The sequence below is a fragment of the Solea solea genome, chromosome 15, assembly GCF_958295425.1.
Source record: "Solea solea chromosome 15, fSolSol10.1, whole genome shotgun sequence".
Taxonomy (NCBI): domain Eukaryota; kingdom Metazoa; phylum Chordata; class Actinopteri; order Pleuronectiformes; family Soleidae; genus Solea; species Solea solea.
In genome coordinates, this window is record NC_081148.1 from 17,562,958 (window position 1) to 17,580,927 (window position 17,970).

The 17,970-nt window shown below is 41.3% G+C and overlaps 1 protein-coding gene across 26 annotated transcripts in view; it reads left to right on the forward strand.

The window, feature by feature from the left end:
• dst (dystonin) overlaps positions 1-17,970 on the forward strand; it is a 97,387-nt gene that overhangs the window by 25,716 nt on the left and 53,701 nt on the right. For 19 of the 26 annotated variants that reach the window (XM_058651361.1, XM_058651351.1, XM_058651358.1 and 16 more), the window contains 30 exons: positions 1,009-1,110; positions 2,192-2,269; positions 3,671-3,763; positions 8,555-8,721; positions 8,822-8,934; positions 9,081-9,187; positions 9,270-9,389; positions 9,739-9,834; positions 9,932-10,059; positions 11,684-11,777; positions 12,007-12,161; positions 12,260-12,704; positions 12,793-12,921; positions 13,033-13,110; positions 13,238-13,399; positions 13,588-13,692; positions 13,894-13,989; positions 14,082-14,207; positions 14,299-14,451; positions 14,551-14,705; positions 14,821-14,947; positions 15,043-15,226; positions 15,843-16,000; positions 16,093-16,271; positions 16,362-16,500; positions 16,577-16,770; positions 16,863-17,025; positions 17,120-17,203; positions 17,503-17,610; positions 17,700-17,798. In XM_058651361.1, the coding sequence (XP_058507344.1) occupies positions 1,009-1,110; positions 2,192-2,269; positions 3,671-3,763; positions 8,555-8,721; positions 8,822-8,934; positions 9,081-9,187; positions 9,270-9,389; positions 9,739-9,834; positions 9,932-10,059; positions 11,684-11,777; positions 12,007-12,161; positions 12,260-12,704; positions 12,793-12,921; positions 13,033-13,110; positions 13,238-13,399; positions 13,588-13,692; positions 13,894-13,989; positions 14,082-14,207; positions 14,299-14,451; positions 14,551-14,705; positions 14,821-14,947; positions 15,043-15,226; positions 15,843-16,000; positions 16,093-16,271; positions 16,362-16,500; positions 16,577-16,770; positions 16,863-17,025; positions 17,120-17,203; positions 17,503-17,610; positions 17,700-17,798 (4,137 nt within the window). Of the gene's footprint in view, positions 1-1,008; positions 1,111-2,191; positions 2,270-3,670; positions 3,764-6,041; positions 6,884-8,554; positions 8,722-8,821; positions 8,935-9,080; positions 9,188-9,269; positions 9,390-9,738; positions 9,835-9,931; positions 10,060-11,383; positions 11,604-11,683; positions 11,778-12,006; positions 12,162-12,259; positions 12,705-12,792; positions 12,922-13,032; positions 13,111-13,237; positions 13,400-13,587; positions 13,693-13,893; positions 13,990-14,081; positions 14,208-14,298; positions 14,452-14,550; positions 14,706-14,820; positions 14,948-15,042; positions 15,227-15,842; positions 16,001-16,092; positions 16,272-16,361; positions 16,501-16,576; positions 16,771-16,862; positions 17,026-17,119; positions 17,204-17,502; positions 17,611-17,699; positions 17,799-17,970 lie in introns of those variants that run through there. The other 7 variants (XM_058651356.1, XM_058651357.1, XM_058651375.1 and 4 more) reach the window with 4 other exon arrangements.

The following is a 17,970-nucleotide window of genomic DNA, read 5'->3' on the forward strand; positions in this document are numbered from 1 at the left end:
TAAACCTTTTAAACTCACTAACTGTCAAAAATAAAAAAATAAATAAAAATAATCTCATTCATGCTACATGGTTACAGTGGGTTCTGCAGGTCCTTTGTTTTTTGAGACTCATGGATAGGGCCTTTTAGCTTTACACACACACACACACATACACATTTTTTATTTATTTTGAGAGTGGAAAGCTACACTGTTACTGTGATTAAAGCTCAGCTGGACTTAAGTGAACATGATAAACATTGTGTAAGCAATTCCTTATAATAATATAATGTAGTAAAATATTCAAATTTCATTTGTAGTTAGATTCATCTTCATATTTTCATGTTATCCAAGGGTTGTTAATGTTTCACCTCGATTCAATCAATTTCAAAAATATTACCTAAAGAAATGAGGTTTGGTGAAATAATACGGAATAAAGACCAGATATGTTTTGGTCTCTCATTTTTGGTCAAATAATAAGACCAAAAACATGTGAAAAACTGGAAAAACATGCTGATTATTGAATTGGTACTGTATAATGCGAAGAAGACTGTTTAACCTGTTGGTGAAGGAAATTAGAATATACTGTATACTTCAGTATGTACTGTATGTGTGCCCAGTCTGTCACACATAGAGCGTATAGTGTGTTATCTTTAGAGAGTGCATGTTATTCACGTCTGTATTTGAGTATTATGTCATTTGTCTGTTAGTATACCATTCTTTTATCCTTACATGACGTACATGATGTTACCATGCTGTTATTAGAGTTGAGCTGTATGCATTCCTGTGTGAGGAACTTTAGCAGTTACTCCCTCTCAAGACTCCAGTGTGACTAACTTTCATCTAAGTGTCTATTTTTTTTTGTTCTGTTTACATCCTACTTTCCCCATCATCTGTTCTCAACTCTTTGTGGTCCTTTTTTCTTTTTTCTTTTTATCTGTCCATCGTCTAACTTCCTTTTTGATTTGGCCACTCTGTGTGTTCGTCCATGTCTTCCTTTCTTCCCCCATGTGTTGCCTTTTCGGTGATAAGCCAAGGGAGCGTGATTTTCTGAAGACATTGCGGTTGGTGAGTGGGACAGACGCATGTGCAGTTGAGCAGCATGGCGACACGGTGGATGATGATGATAAGGGGGTACGTGTGGCTCACCCCCTCCAACTCCCTTTAACAGACTAATTCTAAACTTGCTGTGGCCAGTTAACAGAACCGTAGAAACAAACCTCCTATCCCACTGTGATTTGTCCCTTGTAGTTTTACATATTAAATAATACATATTCTTCCAAATCAACTTTAAATACCCAAGTATTTTTTCTTTTTTCCACTGTTGCTGAATGTGTGACTTCATGTTTTTAAGTGCCACTTCTTTCAATCAGAAAATAAGGTCATATGTTTACATGATCAGGTAATGGAGAGAAATTTACACATGATCCCGAAACCCAGGCAGCATCCTACTCGCATGTTCTTTTTAATCCATGATACAAATACAATTGTAAGAGATTTGGCCCACTGACATTCAAAATGCATTAGGACATTTTTCCATCTGCTGCTTATGACGACCGTACTGAGGCTTCACAGGTGAATGAGATTCATTAAATGAATAAGATGGGGTTTATCAGATGATGTCGCATTGATACTGAGAAGACCGTGACTCATCATGGTCTTCTTACCATCAGTTTAGAGACAATGGCTGAATGCAGCACAGGTCTTTTGCTGCTGCTGCTGCCGCTGCTGCTGCGGCTGCATCCTGGCTTGACTATATCGAGTGCATTTCATTACCTCATGCTTTAGCCCTTGAATGTTCATGTGTATTTGCCTCAAGAGGTCATGTGACATATTACCGTTTCAGAGCACCAAGAACTGAATGAACCTGTGTTTGTCAGACTGGGTTATCGAGCAGGTTAGGTTACTTAATCTGTCATAACATGTTCAGAGCAAATGAATGAAGGTTGAAATTGTGGAAAATGTTCTAGGGATGATCCCGTAAATAAACTGTGTGTGTACAGATTTGAAGTGGACTTGCAGTAATGGCTGCTTTTGTTGTGGGTAGAGTTTATGTCTGTGTGTGTGTGTGTTTACTTCACCAGATCAGCTGGTAAGAACCTAGAAGCATGCCATGTGCCCTCAATGACAGTAATCACTTTTAAAATGTCATTAGTTTTAGAAACGTGCACACTTACCAAATACACTGCTTTTATTCCCTTTTTTATTTCCACAGCCTCGGGAAAGGGGGAGGATGCGCTTCCACAGACTCCAGAATGTACAAATAGCACTGGATTATTTAAAGAGGCGGCAGGTAAGAATTCACCCAGATGTTTTTTGTTTGTGAACTCTCGTGCACACTTTTGTTTGAGGGCTGGAATAAATTTAAGCCAGCATTTTCATTCCCCTTTCAAAACTCAGTCTGCTGCATTAAATTACTGGGAATTCGCCGGCAGTCAGATTTAACACGAAGTCTATTATACGGTGATGTAATATCAGAAACACATTTCCTGCCTTTCCCAGGCTGTCATGGCTTCTTAAGCAGTATTCAGCCAAACCTCCACTCAGAATATTGAAATATACACTCACCAGCCACTAAACACTAATAGAGTGGCAGGAGTGGCATCCGGTGTGGTCTTCTGCTGCTGCAGTTCACCTGCTTCCCGGTTCAGAAAATGGTCTTCTGCATACCTTGGTTGTAACAAAAATGGTTATTTGAGCTACTGGTGCCTTTCGGTTTCTGTTATCGCAAACTGCCACTCTTTGGATGTTTTCTCTGTCAGTTTTGCTGTCACCTCTAGAGATTGTTGTACATGAAAATCCCAGTAGATTAGCAGCAGGCTATGAAATACTCAGTCTGGCCCGTCTGGCACCAACAACCAGGAACACAGTCAGTGTCAACCCAAATCACTCTTCTTCCACATTCTGATGCTTAGTCTACATAAAATGCATTGAGCTCCTCCTGCCCTTGAACATGTGTACCTAATAAAGTGGCCAGTGAGAGTATGCAGCTGCATTGTATTTTGGAAGTTGCATCATAGTGTGACAGATTCGGTGCAACCCTGTTTCGCTCAGTTCATTAGACACACATAGTAATGGCAGCATTTGAGAAGCGACGACCACCGATCCCAATCGGTGGGGTTGGGCTCTGATTCTCCCTCCTTTCCCCTTCCCCCACCACACGCGGGACGTGATAAGAAAAGCTGCCGTGCTGAGCTGGAGCCAGATGTGACGTAAAGGCTCCAGACAAAGGGTTCATACATGGTCACAAATTGGCTGTTGTGTTGTTTTAGCCACAGCACACAACAGACACATATACACATCCTTTGTGATAATTCTTTAAACCTCCTTGCATCTCACCCTGCGGCTGATGGATGTCAGCTATTAAGGGTAATAGGCTCGCACTGGAGGACTGAATGAATAATTGCTTTATAAAATCCATTCCTATGTTCAAAATCTACATTATGTTTTATGTTTTTCCATAAAGAAGGTCACTAAATACACATCATTTGTGGGGGATGAAGCACTCCTGGCCCATTATACCTTTAAATATTCATGATCAGTCCCACACTGCTCTGTGACTGTCACACAATACAATGACTATTGTGCCCCCTTGTGGGGAATGTAAAAACAGGCATATGAGGCAACTTACTGTGAACATTTCTTGCTGAATACACTGTAGATGTTGTGAATAAACAATGTTTCCTGTCATCAGGTCAAACTTGTAAATATCAGGAACGATGACATCACAGATGGGAACCCAAAACTGACCCTGGGACTGATCTGGACCATAATTCTGCACTTTCAGGTGAGTTTGAAAATTCTTACGGTTTTAACAGCCAGGTATTTAAAGCGATCTTTTATTAATCGATTACATCATTCCTTTTGTATTACACTTACAGTACTATTGCTTTTCATTCCAAATGTGTCTAAAACACCACATCTTATAATCTTATCTATTGCAAAGCTTTGGATGCTTTCAGACCAGTTCATCATATTTATATGCACATGTAGGCAACAGGAAAAAAAAAAAAAAAAAAAAATCAATGTTATTGACTTATAATAGCTTGTGAAATGCCCTCCAAATTGATGCTTTAAAAAAGAGTTCACACCCATTTTTATTTTCAACCACCAGGTGTCAAAGCTGTGCAGTATGCATCATGCTGGATGTTGTAACCGCTGTTTACTTGACTCACTTCATGGTTATATTCAGTCCAGGTCAAGTTGGAACATGATTTAATTAATATTAGGCTGCTCCTTGTGGCTGTGTTCATGTATTGTACTGTAACTCCTTTCAGTTTTCCAAAATGTTGTGTGCTCTAGGCTAAGTCAGCGTTTCTCTCTGAATGCTCTTACCTGGAATACTCTTTATTTACTTGAGCGATACAAATCAAGCCAACTCAGGCGGTCTGTGAGTGCGTGCAGACAGTTGTACTTTAAATTATGACCGTCTTAAATTTAATTAATAATATTTTGGCACATGTAGCATGACTCAGTTGTTAAAAAGTAAACAAAGAAAAACCTGCACACATTAGTGTGACTAATGCCCTCAGTGACATAACAAAGAAGGAAAAAGTAGCCCATATAATTTTTTGCATGGACTCAGATGCGCTGACAGGTAGCGTCGGTGATGAAAACATCACCTGCTGCTGTCAGTCTCACGCAAGCCCTTGAGCAGTTGATCCAACAGCAACGGGCTTGTTTTCTCTGAGAAAATGTTCAGCTTCATCACAGACTTTCATATATTAGCGTTGCTGACAGCGCTCAGACTTGTATGAACTGAAAAATGCATGATTTGTTTTGATGCAATTGGCATTGCCTGAAGCATGGAGATCAGTTCCTCTCTTAAGGACAGGGGTTGTTTTAAGGACACACTGTATGTGCTTTTCTTTTTTTTTCTTCTTCTGTTTTTAATATTAACTCAATATAGAAATGCACACTGACAGCCAGGGTGTGTTGCTGTTCTTCAGCTTGCATCTGGTTTGAATTTCACTGCTGAAGGTTTGAATTTCACACGCTCTCCATTGTTAAATCATGCCTGCATAGATAAGAGGTTGATTTTATTACACAAAACCTCTCTATTGTATACTTCACAATAGGGACCACACTGCATTTTCACGTGGGGGAATGCTGTCGAGAACACTACAGTGTAATGTGCTGTGCTTGTATAGCTGTTGACATTACACTGCTATCAGGTTTATCTGTGCTTGTTTTGCCCTGATTGACAGTCTCTGTCTATGTGTGCAGTTTCTCTCTTATTCCTCTATAACACATTTCGTGTTTATTTCTATATTCTATATTCTATATTCCATTGTGGTTGGAAAAAAAAGGCTTCAACTAAGGCTGTAAATTCATTGATTGGTCATAAATAGAAGCAGGAGTTTGAACTGTCAGATGTCAGGTGACTTTGACCCTCAGGGACATGTGTGGTGGCTTCATGTTCACTTGTGTAACAGAGCTCTGGCTCTACCATTGTGTGTAGCTTGATTAAAAGACAAAGTGAAAGCACTCTGCTGTCTCCCGCTGCTGCTGCTGCTGCTGCTCTTGTTGACGCAGGCTGTTATTTTTTTTTCCTCCCTCCGTCCCCATTGGCTGGGACTCTTCCTGGCCCATGCAACCGAACTTGCTGAGTCAAAGTTTCTCACAGCATAATAGGTGGCCATTATCTGACATCCTCTTGCGGTTTTTAACCCCTTGTCCTCCCATCACATCATAGCCACACAAATATTCGGAAACCTAAGACGTGGCCCTGACATGTAAGCTAATGCAGCAGAATAACCAGGTGTGGAAACAGGTCTGTCCACAAGTCATTCTTGCTCATCTGACAGCTATAAGCACGTGGGCCACGTCTGCGTGTGCATTTATGGTGTTTGTGTTGGATAAGCAACGCCTGTGAAATGTATCAAAGGTCAGAGAAAGGATCCCAGCGTCAGAGAGTCCCAAGAGAGCAAGCAACGAAGACATACAGAGAGAGAGGGAGAGAGAGACAGAGAGAGAGCGAGAGGGAGGGAGAGGCTGTCCAGTTCTGCTGTGAGAGGTCAATGAAAGTAAAAAGCCAACTCTGCTGTCGAACATTATATTTAGCTGCTGGGCTGTTTGTCAGTGTGGAAATGACTCAGTGGGCCAGTGACGCTGCAGATCAAGTGGATCTCACTGGATACTTTAACCAGGTTTGATACTTCATTAACCGTCAGGCATGGGAAACACCTGTGGCTGTGTTCGAGGCCCTAAAGAAGAATGCTACGTTGACCCCAAGAAAGCTCCGATTAACCCTCGATCCAAACGGCACAAGGGCGGCCGCTATTTTCAACGGAAGAGGAAGAAAGCAGAGGATTTTCAGCCTGCAGAATCTCCTGGAAGTGAAGCCATTTCAAGTGAGGCCATCTGTGGCCATACAGAGCTTCAGGATGGCTCCGGGAGGGGCACCGTGGAGAATCAAGAATTCCTGGATAAACCAGCAGAGGTGGAGATACATCTATCCAGGCAGGACAGCATCAGCAAAGGTGTTTATGTGGGTGAAGTACCAGTTTCAATCCTCCGAGATTCTTCTACTCAACCTGTTGGCAAGAGACTGGCACACCGGCTGGGAAAGTTGTCCACAGAGCAGTCAGACAATGACATAAGCGGGTCCAGAGTTGAAGAAAAGCTCCATGGCGTCAATCCAGTATCCAGAGGTGTCTCAGCTAAGGACGGTCTGCTAGTGAAGAAGCTGCTCCAGCGCCAGTTAAGAAGGGCTGTAAGTTTTGGAGCAGTGGAGCACACACTGCGGACTCTGAGGGGTAATGACAGACCTGGGAGTGAGGACACGTTTGCCAAGATTATATGGGGCTCTCAAGCCCACAGGAGGAGGAGACGGAGGTCCTACACCTGCTCTGGTTCTGTAGAACGTCTCCCAGTCCCTGCCAAATGTGTTTCATCCCATACCGAGGTAAACTGAGAACCTGTTATTTATAGCAATTACATGTGATTCATAATACAGTAATAAGGGGTTTGATCGGGTTGTACTGTAATTTGAACACTGTAAAACATGGTAGTAAACTGCAGATGTGAAAATAAATGCTAATTTATAATTGCCTACTTTTATACTGTATTTATATCTCTCTGTCAGCATAGTTTATGTGTTTTTTTGCGGTGTTTTCTTTCAGGGCTCACAGTCATTCATGTATAACATGTATTCACACTACAGGGATCACTAGGAATGTGGCTGCTGATTGATGTTGTACTGTTGTACAGCATCAGTGATAGCAATCCGTTTTGGCTTGGCTTTTGTGGCATTCTTTTGTTAATAATGATCTCTCTTCTTAATTTCACTAGAATAACTCCTTTCATTTCATATCATGGTGAACATTTTGTATGAACATCACTCACATCACACTTGGCTGATATAATTAGTGTTCAGCTCGATTTGTTTTGATCCCACACACACGTATAGGAATGATATAACGAGGTTGAGGTTATCCTGGCTTGTCTATTTTGGCAGTGTTTGCCGCTCTCTGGGTACTTTCTCTTTGATGGCCTATTCTCTGCAAACCCTAGAGATGGTTGTGTTGTATTATACTTATACAACAGTTCTTCTTGAGCATGTCTACATACCTAAATGAATCAAGTTGCTAACATGTGCTCGACTTAAAAGATATGTGTGCGGGTCGAGGCTGTTGAACATGTGTACCTAATAAAGTGGCAGGCGAGTGTATACGTCTAGTGCTAGTGTAATATATTATATAGTATAATATGTGGGATTTTTCCATTGATCTACTTTATACAATTTATCTGTTGGTTATTTGTTGATTTAAAGGGCCACTTCACCCAAAAAATATATAGCTTTTTACTCATTTCCAGAGATAAATGTGTTATTTGATTACCGAGATACACGGCTCACATTCCTGCAATAACAGAGGAAGTTGGGACTGAATATCACTGACTAAAATTGTGACTTCCTTCAAAGAAACTAAAACTAATAACTAACTAACTAATTTTGTAAGCTTTTTTTGTCATGCATGAGGAAAATTATTGTTTTTCTTTTGATTCATTCAGAGAAAATGTCTTACATTATTCAAAATGTTGTTGCCTGACGTGTGATTTTCTATCCATCCATCCATACATATTGTGTAACTTGACCTGTTTTACACGGCTCTGTTTGTGTTATGTCCTCACTATCTTAATTTATCAGCTATTGGGCAATTGATTACACCTTTATATCTTAAACCTCAAACCTGCTGACTTTTCCTGGTATGAACAGAGCTGTAAATGAGTCAGATAAGGAGTCTCTGATTCTTGTGAAACGTGAAGGAAAAGGCACAGTTATTGTATTTATGGGAGTATCCTCACTGTACAGGAATGTTAGTATAACTTTCATTAGAATTTGTACAAGACAATGAAATTAGTGGTGGACTCTTCTGAAATCGGGTGCAATAAAACAGATTTCACACACAATAATAAACGAACATAACACATTCTAGTCTTTGCTGAGTCAAAAAGATGTTGTTGATTAAACACAGAGGTTTTTGTTGCGGCTGTAATTTGGAGTTAATCATATGTTTGTGGGTGAGATTTTCTGTGACGATATTAGTACATTCTGAAACAACTTTGTCTCCGACAGATCTCGGAGATCCATGTGACTGGAGAGTCCGAGGACATGACGGCCAAGGAGAGGCTGCTGCTCTGGTCCAAGCAGATGACAGACGGCTACGTAGGCGTACGATGTGACAACTTCACGACCTCGTGGAGAGACGGGAGGCTGTTTAACGCTATCATTCATAAATACAGGTACTGTAACGCACAAAAAACACATCCATTTGGAAATGATCAGCATTTATTTTGTTAGTTAGTCTGCTCTTATATCTTGGATTGTCTTTTTGGGTTGCAGGCCAGACCTGATTGACATGAGTCGCGTATCGACACAAACCAACCGCTCAAATTTAGAGAATGCATTTTGTGTCGCGGAACAACTGGGAGTGGCCAGATTGCTGGACCCTGAGGGTGAGCTCCACACACACACACACACACACACACACACACACACACTGTCATGTTTGATTTAGCTGATACGACACTGCACAGCATGTGGAGCGAACAGGTCATGTGGTGCGTTTGTGACCTTTTTGTTTTTTGACTTTCTCCATCAGACGTAGATGTTCAGTGTCCTGATGAAAAGTCGGTCATCACGTACGTCTCAACACTGTACGACTCCTTCCCCAAAGTACCTGATGGCGTCGATGGAATCAGCCCTAATGTAAGTGCACGGCTTCAGTCCCTGCGTCCAGTCCATGTGCTAAGAAGTCTTTTATTGATAATGATCTGTTTGCTCTGAACAGGATGTGGATATCAAATGGGTGGAGTACCAGAACATGATCAAATACCTCAGCCAGTGGATCAAACACAATGTGGCCATGATGTCAGATAGATCATTCCCCAACAATCCTGTGGAACTCAAGGTAGCGCCTCGCGTCTAATATTCATCACTTTATCATTGTTTTTTGTTTTTTTTTAGCAAGGTGAGCTTTAGCTTTGTCATTTTACAGATAGTTTAGAAGTGAAATCTAATGTCTGAAAGGTGAAGAATAATCGCCTGCTCAAAGAAACCCACATACATCTCTGCTGTAACTGAGACCTTAAGTGATATTGATAGATATGAGCAAGCAGCAGCATCCATTTGCTGCAAAGATGCATTAGGTTTCATCAGGGGAGGCACTTTTATTCAGTTGAATTTAAGACCAGTAGAATATCTGTTTGAATATCTATTCTGATCCCTACGTTTAGTTTGACATCTGCCTTCGTTTACAGGCACTTTATACACAGTATCTGCAGTTTAAAGAAAATGAAATCCCACTGAAAGAGAACGAGAAGACAAAGATCCAAAATCTCTACAAAATGCTCGAGGTACGTCAAAGCAGAGCACCCCGCTTTGATTTCACGTCAGTGTTTGCAGCCTGACACGTCGCAGCCATAACAAAAGTGTGCTTGTGGTGTCTGGCAGGTGTGGATCGAGTTTGGACGTATTCACTTACCCCCGGGTCATCATCCCAATGATGTGGAGAAGGAATGGGGTAAACTGATTGTTGCCATGCTGGAAAGGGAGAAGTGCCTGAGGCCTGAGGTGGAAAGGTATGCAAAAGCCACTGAGTACATCAACACAAGTCAAATGTTTATTTGTTTGAATGTTTCTATTGCTTGTGTTATTTTACGGTGTCAGATGTTCACATTACATGCAGTCATAGTTACATTTGATAAGGTATAGGTATAGAACTGTAAACCTAGTGTGACAAAAGCTCAGGCGTCACTAATTTGAAAGGGTTCTGACCATTTTTCTACATATTTCACCCCATTATAATTATCTGCGCCAAGCACAGCTTATTATACTCCTAAAACATTCCTTTTTGGATTTTTCCGTTTGGATAGTAGGTCCATATTAAACAATTATTATTATCGGCTATACTGCATGTCCGCTAAAAATCTTCTTCTAGTCTTTATAATTTTTTAAAAATTAAATCAACATGATAGGACACTTTTCATCCACATGAGCGTCGCGGGGGGAGCTGTGCAACTTCTCTCAGTGAAAGTAAAACAGATAGAGAGGCAAAGATGCTACATGAGTCATCACAACATTTTCTGAGGCTGCTGTTCACAGAGCACTCAGGTGTCTTATTGCAAGCCTTCTACTAAAACCAAGTGCTGAAGATTAGCGTTGTATGTCATTTTCCTTATTAAAATAGAAATCCCCTCGCTAAACCGTTGTGCTCTGATGTCATGGTTTATGGTTATGTCAGCACATAGCACTTGGATTCTGGATTAAATTTACTGCAGCTCAGTTGGTTGAATTTTCTTTCACTGTAACAGATAATATGTGGAATTGGATCAGTAGGATTTTAATGAAACTTCAGTGATAACAGCTAAAAAAAAAAAAAGGGAGGTGTGTGAATGAAATCATGATCCAGTGTCTAGTTCCTTTAATAAGGCAGTGTCCAACAAATGTTCACCAATAGTTGGATGTTATGCCATGCCATGCTTGAGTCCCAATGTTATCTGACGTATTGTGCTTTCTTGTGGCAGTGCTTGTGCTTGGTGTTCAGTTTCCACAAGTTTTTGTTTGCAGAGTCGATCTCAAATGTCATCTGAGGGATTTTGGAAATGCTCTGTAAGGTTTACCTCTTAGTTCCTGCATTATTTGCCTACAAACACATCATATTTACAGCATGGGTGTAAGGTGTGGTAAAACCAGGCAAAAACAGTAATTACAGCAGTTTGGCAGTGTTTTGTACGTTCTTAGATCTTATGAATGTGTAGGTGTTTCAACCTGCTTTTTCATTTTTGTACCCTCAGGACAGCATATTATTTCAGGGTGGGTTTCGTTTTACATGCTCCACACCTGGCTGTGGTAGTATAAATATGAGACAGTTGGACAGTGTTTTCCCTCAGTTGCGAGTGCAGGCTGTGAGAGTGTACAGGTTGGGCTGTGGCTGTGCAGCCTTACAGAGGAATGGTGTGGATGAGACGCGGTGATTGTGAAGCGAGATGGCCTACACGAGGGGAATCTCGTCTGTTAGCAACAGCAGCTTCACCAGCTTTGGCTCTGGTGACAGCGTTCACACTGAGCCTTTACAGCTTAACAGCTCAGTTTTTCTCAATAACAGCATTGCCTATGGATCCAGGTCAGGTGATAGTGTCCACACTTGGCTTCGTTGTTGATGTGTTTTGTTACATATCTTCATCTTCTTTTAATTTTCTTCAGGCTTGAGATGTTGCAGCAAATCGCCAACAGGGTTCAGCGAGACTGCGTTAATGGAGACGACAAGCTGGCATTGGCACGGATAGCCCTACAGTCTGTGAGTACGATTCGATATACTGTACTTCATTGTCACCATGGGGGCATTTGTTATGGGCTCAGTGGTGCTGCATACATCACATACATCAAATGGAAAGAGGGAAAAGAAATAATTATGCAGAGATCCTCATATTGCACCTCAGATGATTCTGCTGTGTTTGGCTCCAGATAATTAAGACAAAACAGCTCTCAGTGTACATTATTTGTCTCCTTTTTTTCTCTCTGCTAAGGATGCAAAACGTCTTGAGTCTGGAATTCAGTTTCTACACGAGGCTGAGATCGCTGGTTACTTGTTAGAGTGTGAAAACATCCTCAGACAACAAGTGATGGACATCCAACTTCTCCTGGATGGAAAATTCCCCTTTGCAGATCAACTCGTCCAAAGGTACAAAGTAGATCCCCCTGCAAACACAATACACTGAAGCTCCCACATCAAGCAAACAATAAAATGAACAAATATCGTTGTTTCTTTTTTCAAACCAGGGTTTCAAAACTTCGGGATGACCTGCTAAGTCTGCGAGCTGAGTGTTCCTCTGTGTACAGCAAAGGCCGAACACTGACAACAGAACAAACCAAAATGATGATCTCAGGCATTACACAAAGCCTGAACTCCGGCTTCTCCCAGAACTTTGGCACAAACCTGACACCGGTCCTCACTCCCGCAATCACCCCAGGAGGTCTGAGTACTCCTGGGTCCACATTCACCTCCAGCCTTACACCATCCTTGACCCCTGGCCTGCAGCCGTCTTCAGTCCAGAGCTACATGGGTAGTGGGGGTGTCATGGACCCTGGCAGCCTCAGGCAGTTGAAACACATGCAGATCCGCAAGCCCTTACAGAAATCCTCACTGGCAGACTCCAACATGACAGAAGAGGAGGTCAACATGAAATATGTTCAGGACCTCCTGGTCTGGGTGGAAGAGATGCAAGTGAGTGACCTCTAGCAGTCGGTTTATGATGCTGTATCACAATAGAAATTGTAAAATGAGACGCTGAACATTTGAATCTGTTAAACAGGTGCAGCTGGACCGTTCTGAGTGGGGATCTGATTTACCGAGTGTGGAAACACATTTAGAAACTCACAAAAGTGTCCAACGAGCCATTGAAGAATTTCAAATTAGTCTTAAAGATGCCAGACTGAGTGAAGTAAGGATTTTGGAGTTCCTCTTTTTCCCAGGAAAAACATCAACATGATATATCTGAATGTATTGAATCTTGAGAAACTAAAAGAAACAAAACATATTCTTCTTTTCTCAGATTCAGATGACCATTCCTCTGAAACTGACGTATTCAGACAAACTGAACCAACTAGAAAAACAGTATGAAAGACTATTGGTAAGTTGAATGAAGTCAATCTGTGCTGCTGTACAAATATTATTCATATAGCATATTACCATGTTTGATGGGCTTTTTGTGGCGCACATGTGGCCTGAATGTGTGTATGTCTGTCTGTTGGTTTCAGAGCTGTTCAAGAGAGCGACAAAGCAACCTGGAGAGCCTGTACGACTTCGTGTCACATGCCACTCAGGAGCTCATCTGGCTGAATGAGAAGGAGGAAGAAGAGGTCGCCTTTGATTGGAGTGATCGCAACAGCAGCGTCTCCAAGAAAAGAGACTACCATGCTGTAAGCCAATAACAGTACCTTTATAAAAAGCTGTTTTAGTGGCACTGGCTTGTCTGTATTACAGCTACATTCATTTCAGAAAAACAAACTCTTGTGGGTGAAGGGATTTTCTTTGTATGGTGGCCCAAGTGTGAGGATGTAGTGATTCTCCTGCCACAGCTGATTCTCAGCCTAATGTCCTCATACAGGAGCTGATGATGGAGCTGGAGGAAAAGGAGGAAGTGATCAAGTCGGTACAGGATAAGGCAGAACGCCTCATGTTCAAGAACCACCCGGCCAAGATAACTATAGAAGTAAGCACTTTTAGTCTCTGTTCTCAGCTCTGCTGTCAGTGTGACAATTAGATCCTTAAGTTTTGGACTCACAGCAGCGTCTCCACCCTGCATACAGCTGCCACTATGATTTAAAAGATTGCCAAGTCTTGTTTCAGCATGTAATCTTCCAGTGCATTTCCAGTGCTGTGCATTTTTACGCCTGTGTTGGTTCTCTTCCAGGCGTACAGAGCTGCCATGCAGACACAGTGGAGCTGGATTTTACAACTGTGCTCATGTGTAGAACAGCATCTGAAGGAGAATGCTGTTTATTTTGAGGTGGGTTGATCATTTAAACCATAGTTTATCCTTTTTTATGAGGGCAGAAATATATTTACAGAGCTAATTTGTTATTATTTCCCCATGGGCAGTTTTTTAGCGACGCCAAAGAGTCCATGGACTACCTTAGGAACCTGCAGGAGTCCATTCAAAGGAAATACAGCTGTGATCGATCAAGCAGCCTACACAGACTGGAGGACCTAATTCAGGAGTCCATGGTAAACAGATGATGAAACGCATGCACGTATAGCATGTGATTAATTATGTATATATTTATATAATTATTGTCTTTGTGTTGTTTGTCCCTAGGATGAGAAAGAGCAGCTCCTTCAGTACCGCAGCACTGTAGCTGGTTTAGTGGGCAGGGCTAAAAATATTGTGCAGCTCAGACCCAGGAACCCCGAAAGCCTCGTGAGATCCTCCCTCCCCGTAAAAGCCATCTGTGATTATCGTCAAATAGAGGTACTGCTCCCTGTGACATAGCACGCCTCATGTGATTTTAGTTCATTTTCACAATTCCAGAACACAATCCATGCTGTGTCTGTATCACAAATGTTTCAGATCACCATTTACAAAGATGATGAGTGCATATTGGCCAATAACTCTCACCGAGCCAAGTGGAAAGTCATCAACCCTGCGGGGAATGAGGCCATGGTGCCGTCTGTGTGTTTCACTGTGCCGCCCCCCAACAAAGAGGCTGTTGAGAAGGCAACAAGGTGAAATGCTTTCCTACTAAAAATAAAGTCAACTCACAAGATCAAAGGCACGTGATTGTACTGGCGGGCAGACATTGTAGTGTTACATTATTAATGCCTTTTGCATTTCCTGCAGAACGGAGCAGTTATACCAGAATGTCCTGGCCCTGTGGCACCACTCACACATCAACATGAAGAGTGTGGTCTCTTGGCATTACCTAATGGCTGACATACGAGCCATCCGCAACTGGAATGTGGCCTCAGTATGTCGAATTATCCTTTTCTCTTCTCGATCGCCTACGTTTTAAAGTCACGATTGTGAAGTGTTTGTTTGTCTCATTTTCTTGACCTGTTCCAGATAAAGACCATGTTACCTGGTGAGCATCAGCAGGTCTTGAGCAACCTGCAGTCCCACTTCGATGAATTCCTAGATGACAGCAAGGAGTCTGAGGTGTTCACGTTGGCGGACCGCACCCAGCTGGAGAGAGACGTCGCGGCCTGCAAGGAATACTACCAGGAACTGCTGAGATCTGCAGAGAGAGGCAAGACTCGGATGCACTTCCTGTTTCTCAACATCGAGCTGCCGATGTTTATTGAACACATAACCTCGAGGGAAGCACATAGTTCTTTAAGCCTTTTAAGCCTCAAGTCACTGCCTTGGAGAATTATGTAATTATTTTCCAGTGAGCTAAGAGTTTCTAAAGAGATGATTGTTTGGCTTTGTAGTGAGCACATAATTGGATATTGTTAACGTGTGGTCATGGGTTTTGAGTAGACTAGAATATTCTGAGTGAAAAATACAGAGAATAGAATATTATTACATATAATAGAATATATTTGTTTTTAATATTGTGATATGTGTACATATTTAAGGGCATTCTCCTTCCCCAATTATTATTATTTTTTTCTTGTGGCATTAATTTAGTCTTACATTGTGATGATGATGCCACCTAGTGGCAAACTTGTAATATTCAGTTAATTTGACTAGAGTTTTTGCTGGATTCCCAGTTCCCTGTGTGTTTGGGTGTAATTTCCTTATCAGTTGTTATTTTCATAGGGAAGCAAACTTGAACACAATTTGATAAACCAATTACAAACATATGCTCTAATAATAAATTAATTAAAATTAAACTAATAAACTATTGTTTTCTGCAACAGAGGAACATGAGGAATTGGTGTACAATAATTACATCTCCGAAATACGCAACTTCCGCATGCATCTGGAGGCCCACGAAGAACATCTGATCAGGCAAATCCGCACACCGCTGGAGAGGGACGACCTGGAGCAGAGTCTCCAGCGCATCACAGAGCACGGGGTACATATCAATAATCAAGAAATGATTTTATATAAAAAAAACACTCTCACTTGTGTTATTTCACCTGTGATCTTCCCCATGCCACATTTTAGAGGAAGACCGCAGAGCTGAACAAACTGAAGGAGGATCTTGATGTCATGAAGGAGAAGTGTGAGCTGTTCCTCAGACAAGCCGCAGTTTCCCCGTCTGTACCGACGCTTTCTTCTGAACTCACGGTCCTTATTCAGAGCATGAGCCAAGTGTACTCCATGTCATCCATTTATATGGACAAGTAAGACATGCCCTTCACTGTCCTGAATAAATGACACTGGTATTTAGTGGCAGAATTTGAAGACATGTTCATCTTCCTGTTTTTCTCCAGACTGAAAACCGTGAGCTTAGTGGTGAAGCACAGCCAGAGTGCAGAGGCGCTGGTCAAGTTTTATGAATCCAAACTGTATGTGGAAGACGCCATGAACTCGGATGTCAAATCCATTGAGACTGTCATTTCAACTCTGAAGGTAATCTGGAAAAAGAAAGGTTGGAAAAACAAAATTGTCAGTACTTTTTAATGCTAATCTCTCCTTATGAATGCAGCAATGGCGGACAGAGATTGATGAGAAACAAGAGGTGTTCCATGACATGGAGGATGAGCTCAAGAGAGCTCGACTAATCAGCGACCGCATGTTCAAGGCCCACAACGAGCGCGACTTCGACCTCGACTGGCACAAGGAAAAAGCTGATCAGCTGAGCGAACGGTGGCAGAACATTCACTCCCAGATTGACAGCAGGTGACTGTTTTTGTGCTCTGTGAAAAGACTTTAAATATAAATTTGTAATTACTATTACAACTATTTCTCATCATGGTTTGTTGGTTTCTCAGGCTTCGGGACCTGGATGGTATCAACAAGTCTCTGAAGAACTATAGAGACACTTACAGTTGTCTCGATGAATGGGTTAGAGAAATGGAAGCAGCACAGCTCAAGGCCCAAGAAAACAAACCTGAAGACAGCAAGGCACTGGCTGAGCTGTTAAACAAACAGAAGGTAGAAATGATGTGTATATGCTCCTTGTGTATGTGTGTATTTGTATGTGTGTATATACTGTGTACATATATATAAAATCGTCTTCATTTTTTAGGTCCTTGTCGCTGAAATTGAACAAAAACAGAGCAGAATTGATGAATGTCAGAAATACTCGGAGCAGTACTCTTCTGCCATTAAGGTAAACTTTGATTAGCTTCCATCTCAGCCTTCTTATTTATGACACATTTTTTTATATTAAAAAATATAATAAGATTAAAAAATATTAATAATATATATTTTAATAAAATTATTAAAATAACAATAATAAATAAATAATACATTATTATTATTATTATTATTATTAGTATTATTAGTATGATAATTATTGTATGGCTTTTGCTGACAGTAGTTATTTTGTTAACAGCAGACGATATCATGTTCTTAACAAAAATGCAATGTTTTGAGAAAAAGTAAGCTAGTAACATTGCATATTTTTAGGATTATGAACTTCAGCTGATGACCTTCAGTGCAATGGTTGACTCCCAACACAAATCTCCACTGAAGAAACGGAGGATGCAGAGCTCTTCTGATGCCATTCAGCAGGAGGTGATTATATGGTTTCATTTTGGTACGACAGGAAATTGGTGCAATAGCAAACACTCACCGACTGTCTTGGTTTTCTTGTCTTTAAACAGTTCATGGATCTCCGAACCCGCTACACTGCTCTTGTTACTCTAATGACTCAGTATGTGAAGTTTGCCAGCGAAACACTGAAGAGGACTGAAGACGAAGAGGTGAGAGAACTCGGCTTTCTTCATTTGCAGAGGATTCCGCAGAACATTTAAGACCTTTTGGGCTTTGTGGTTGCTTAAATAGATTTAGCTTGACTTTGGTATCTTTGCACGGTTCCTGATTGCTCTGTTCTGTTTTTGCGTCAACATGTTTTGCTCCCTCATTGAGAGGTAG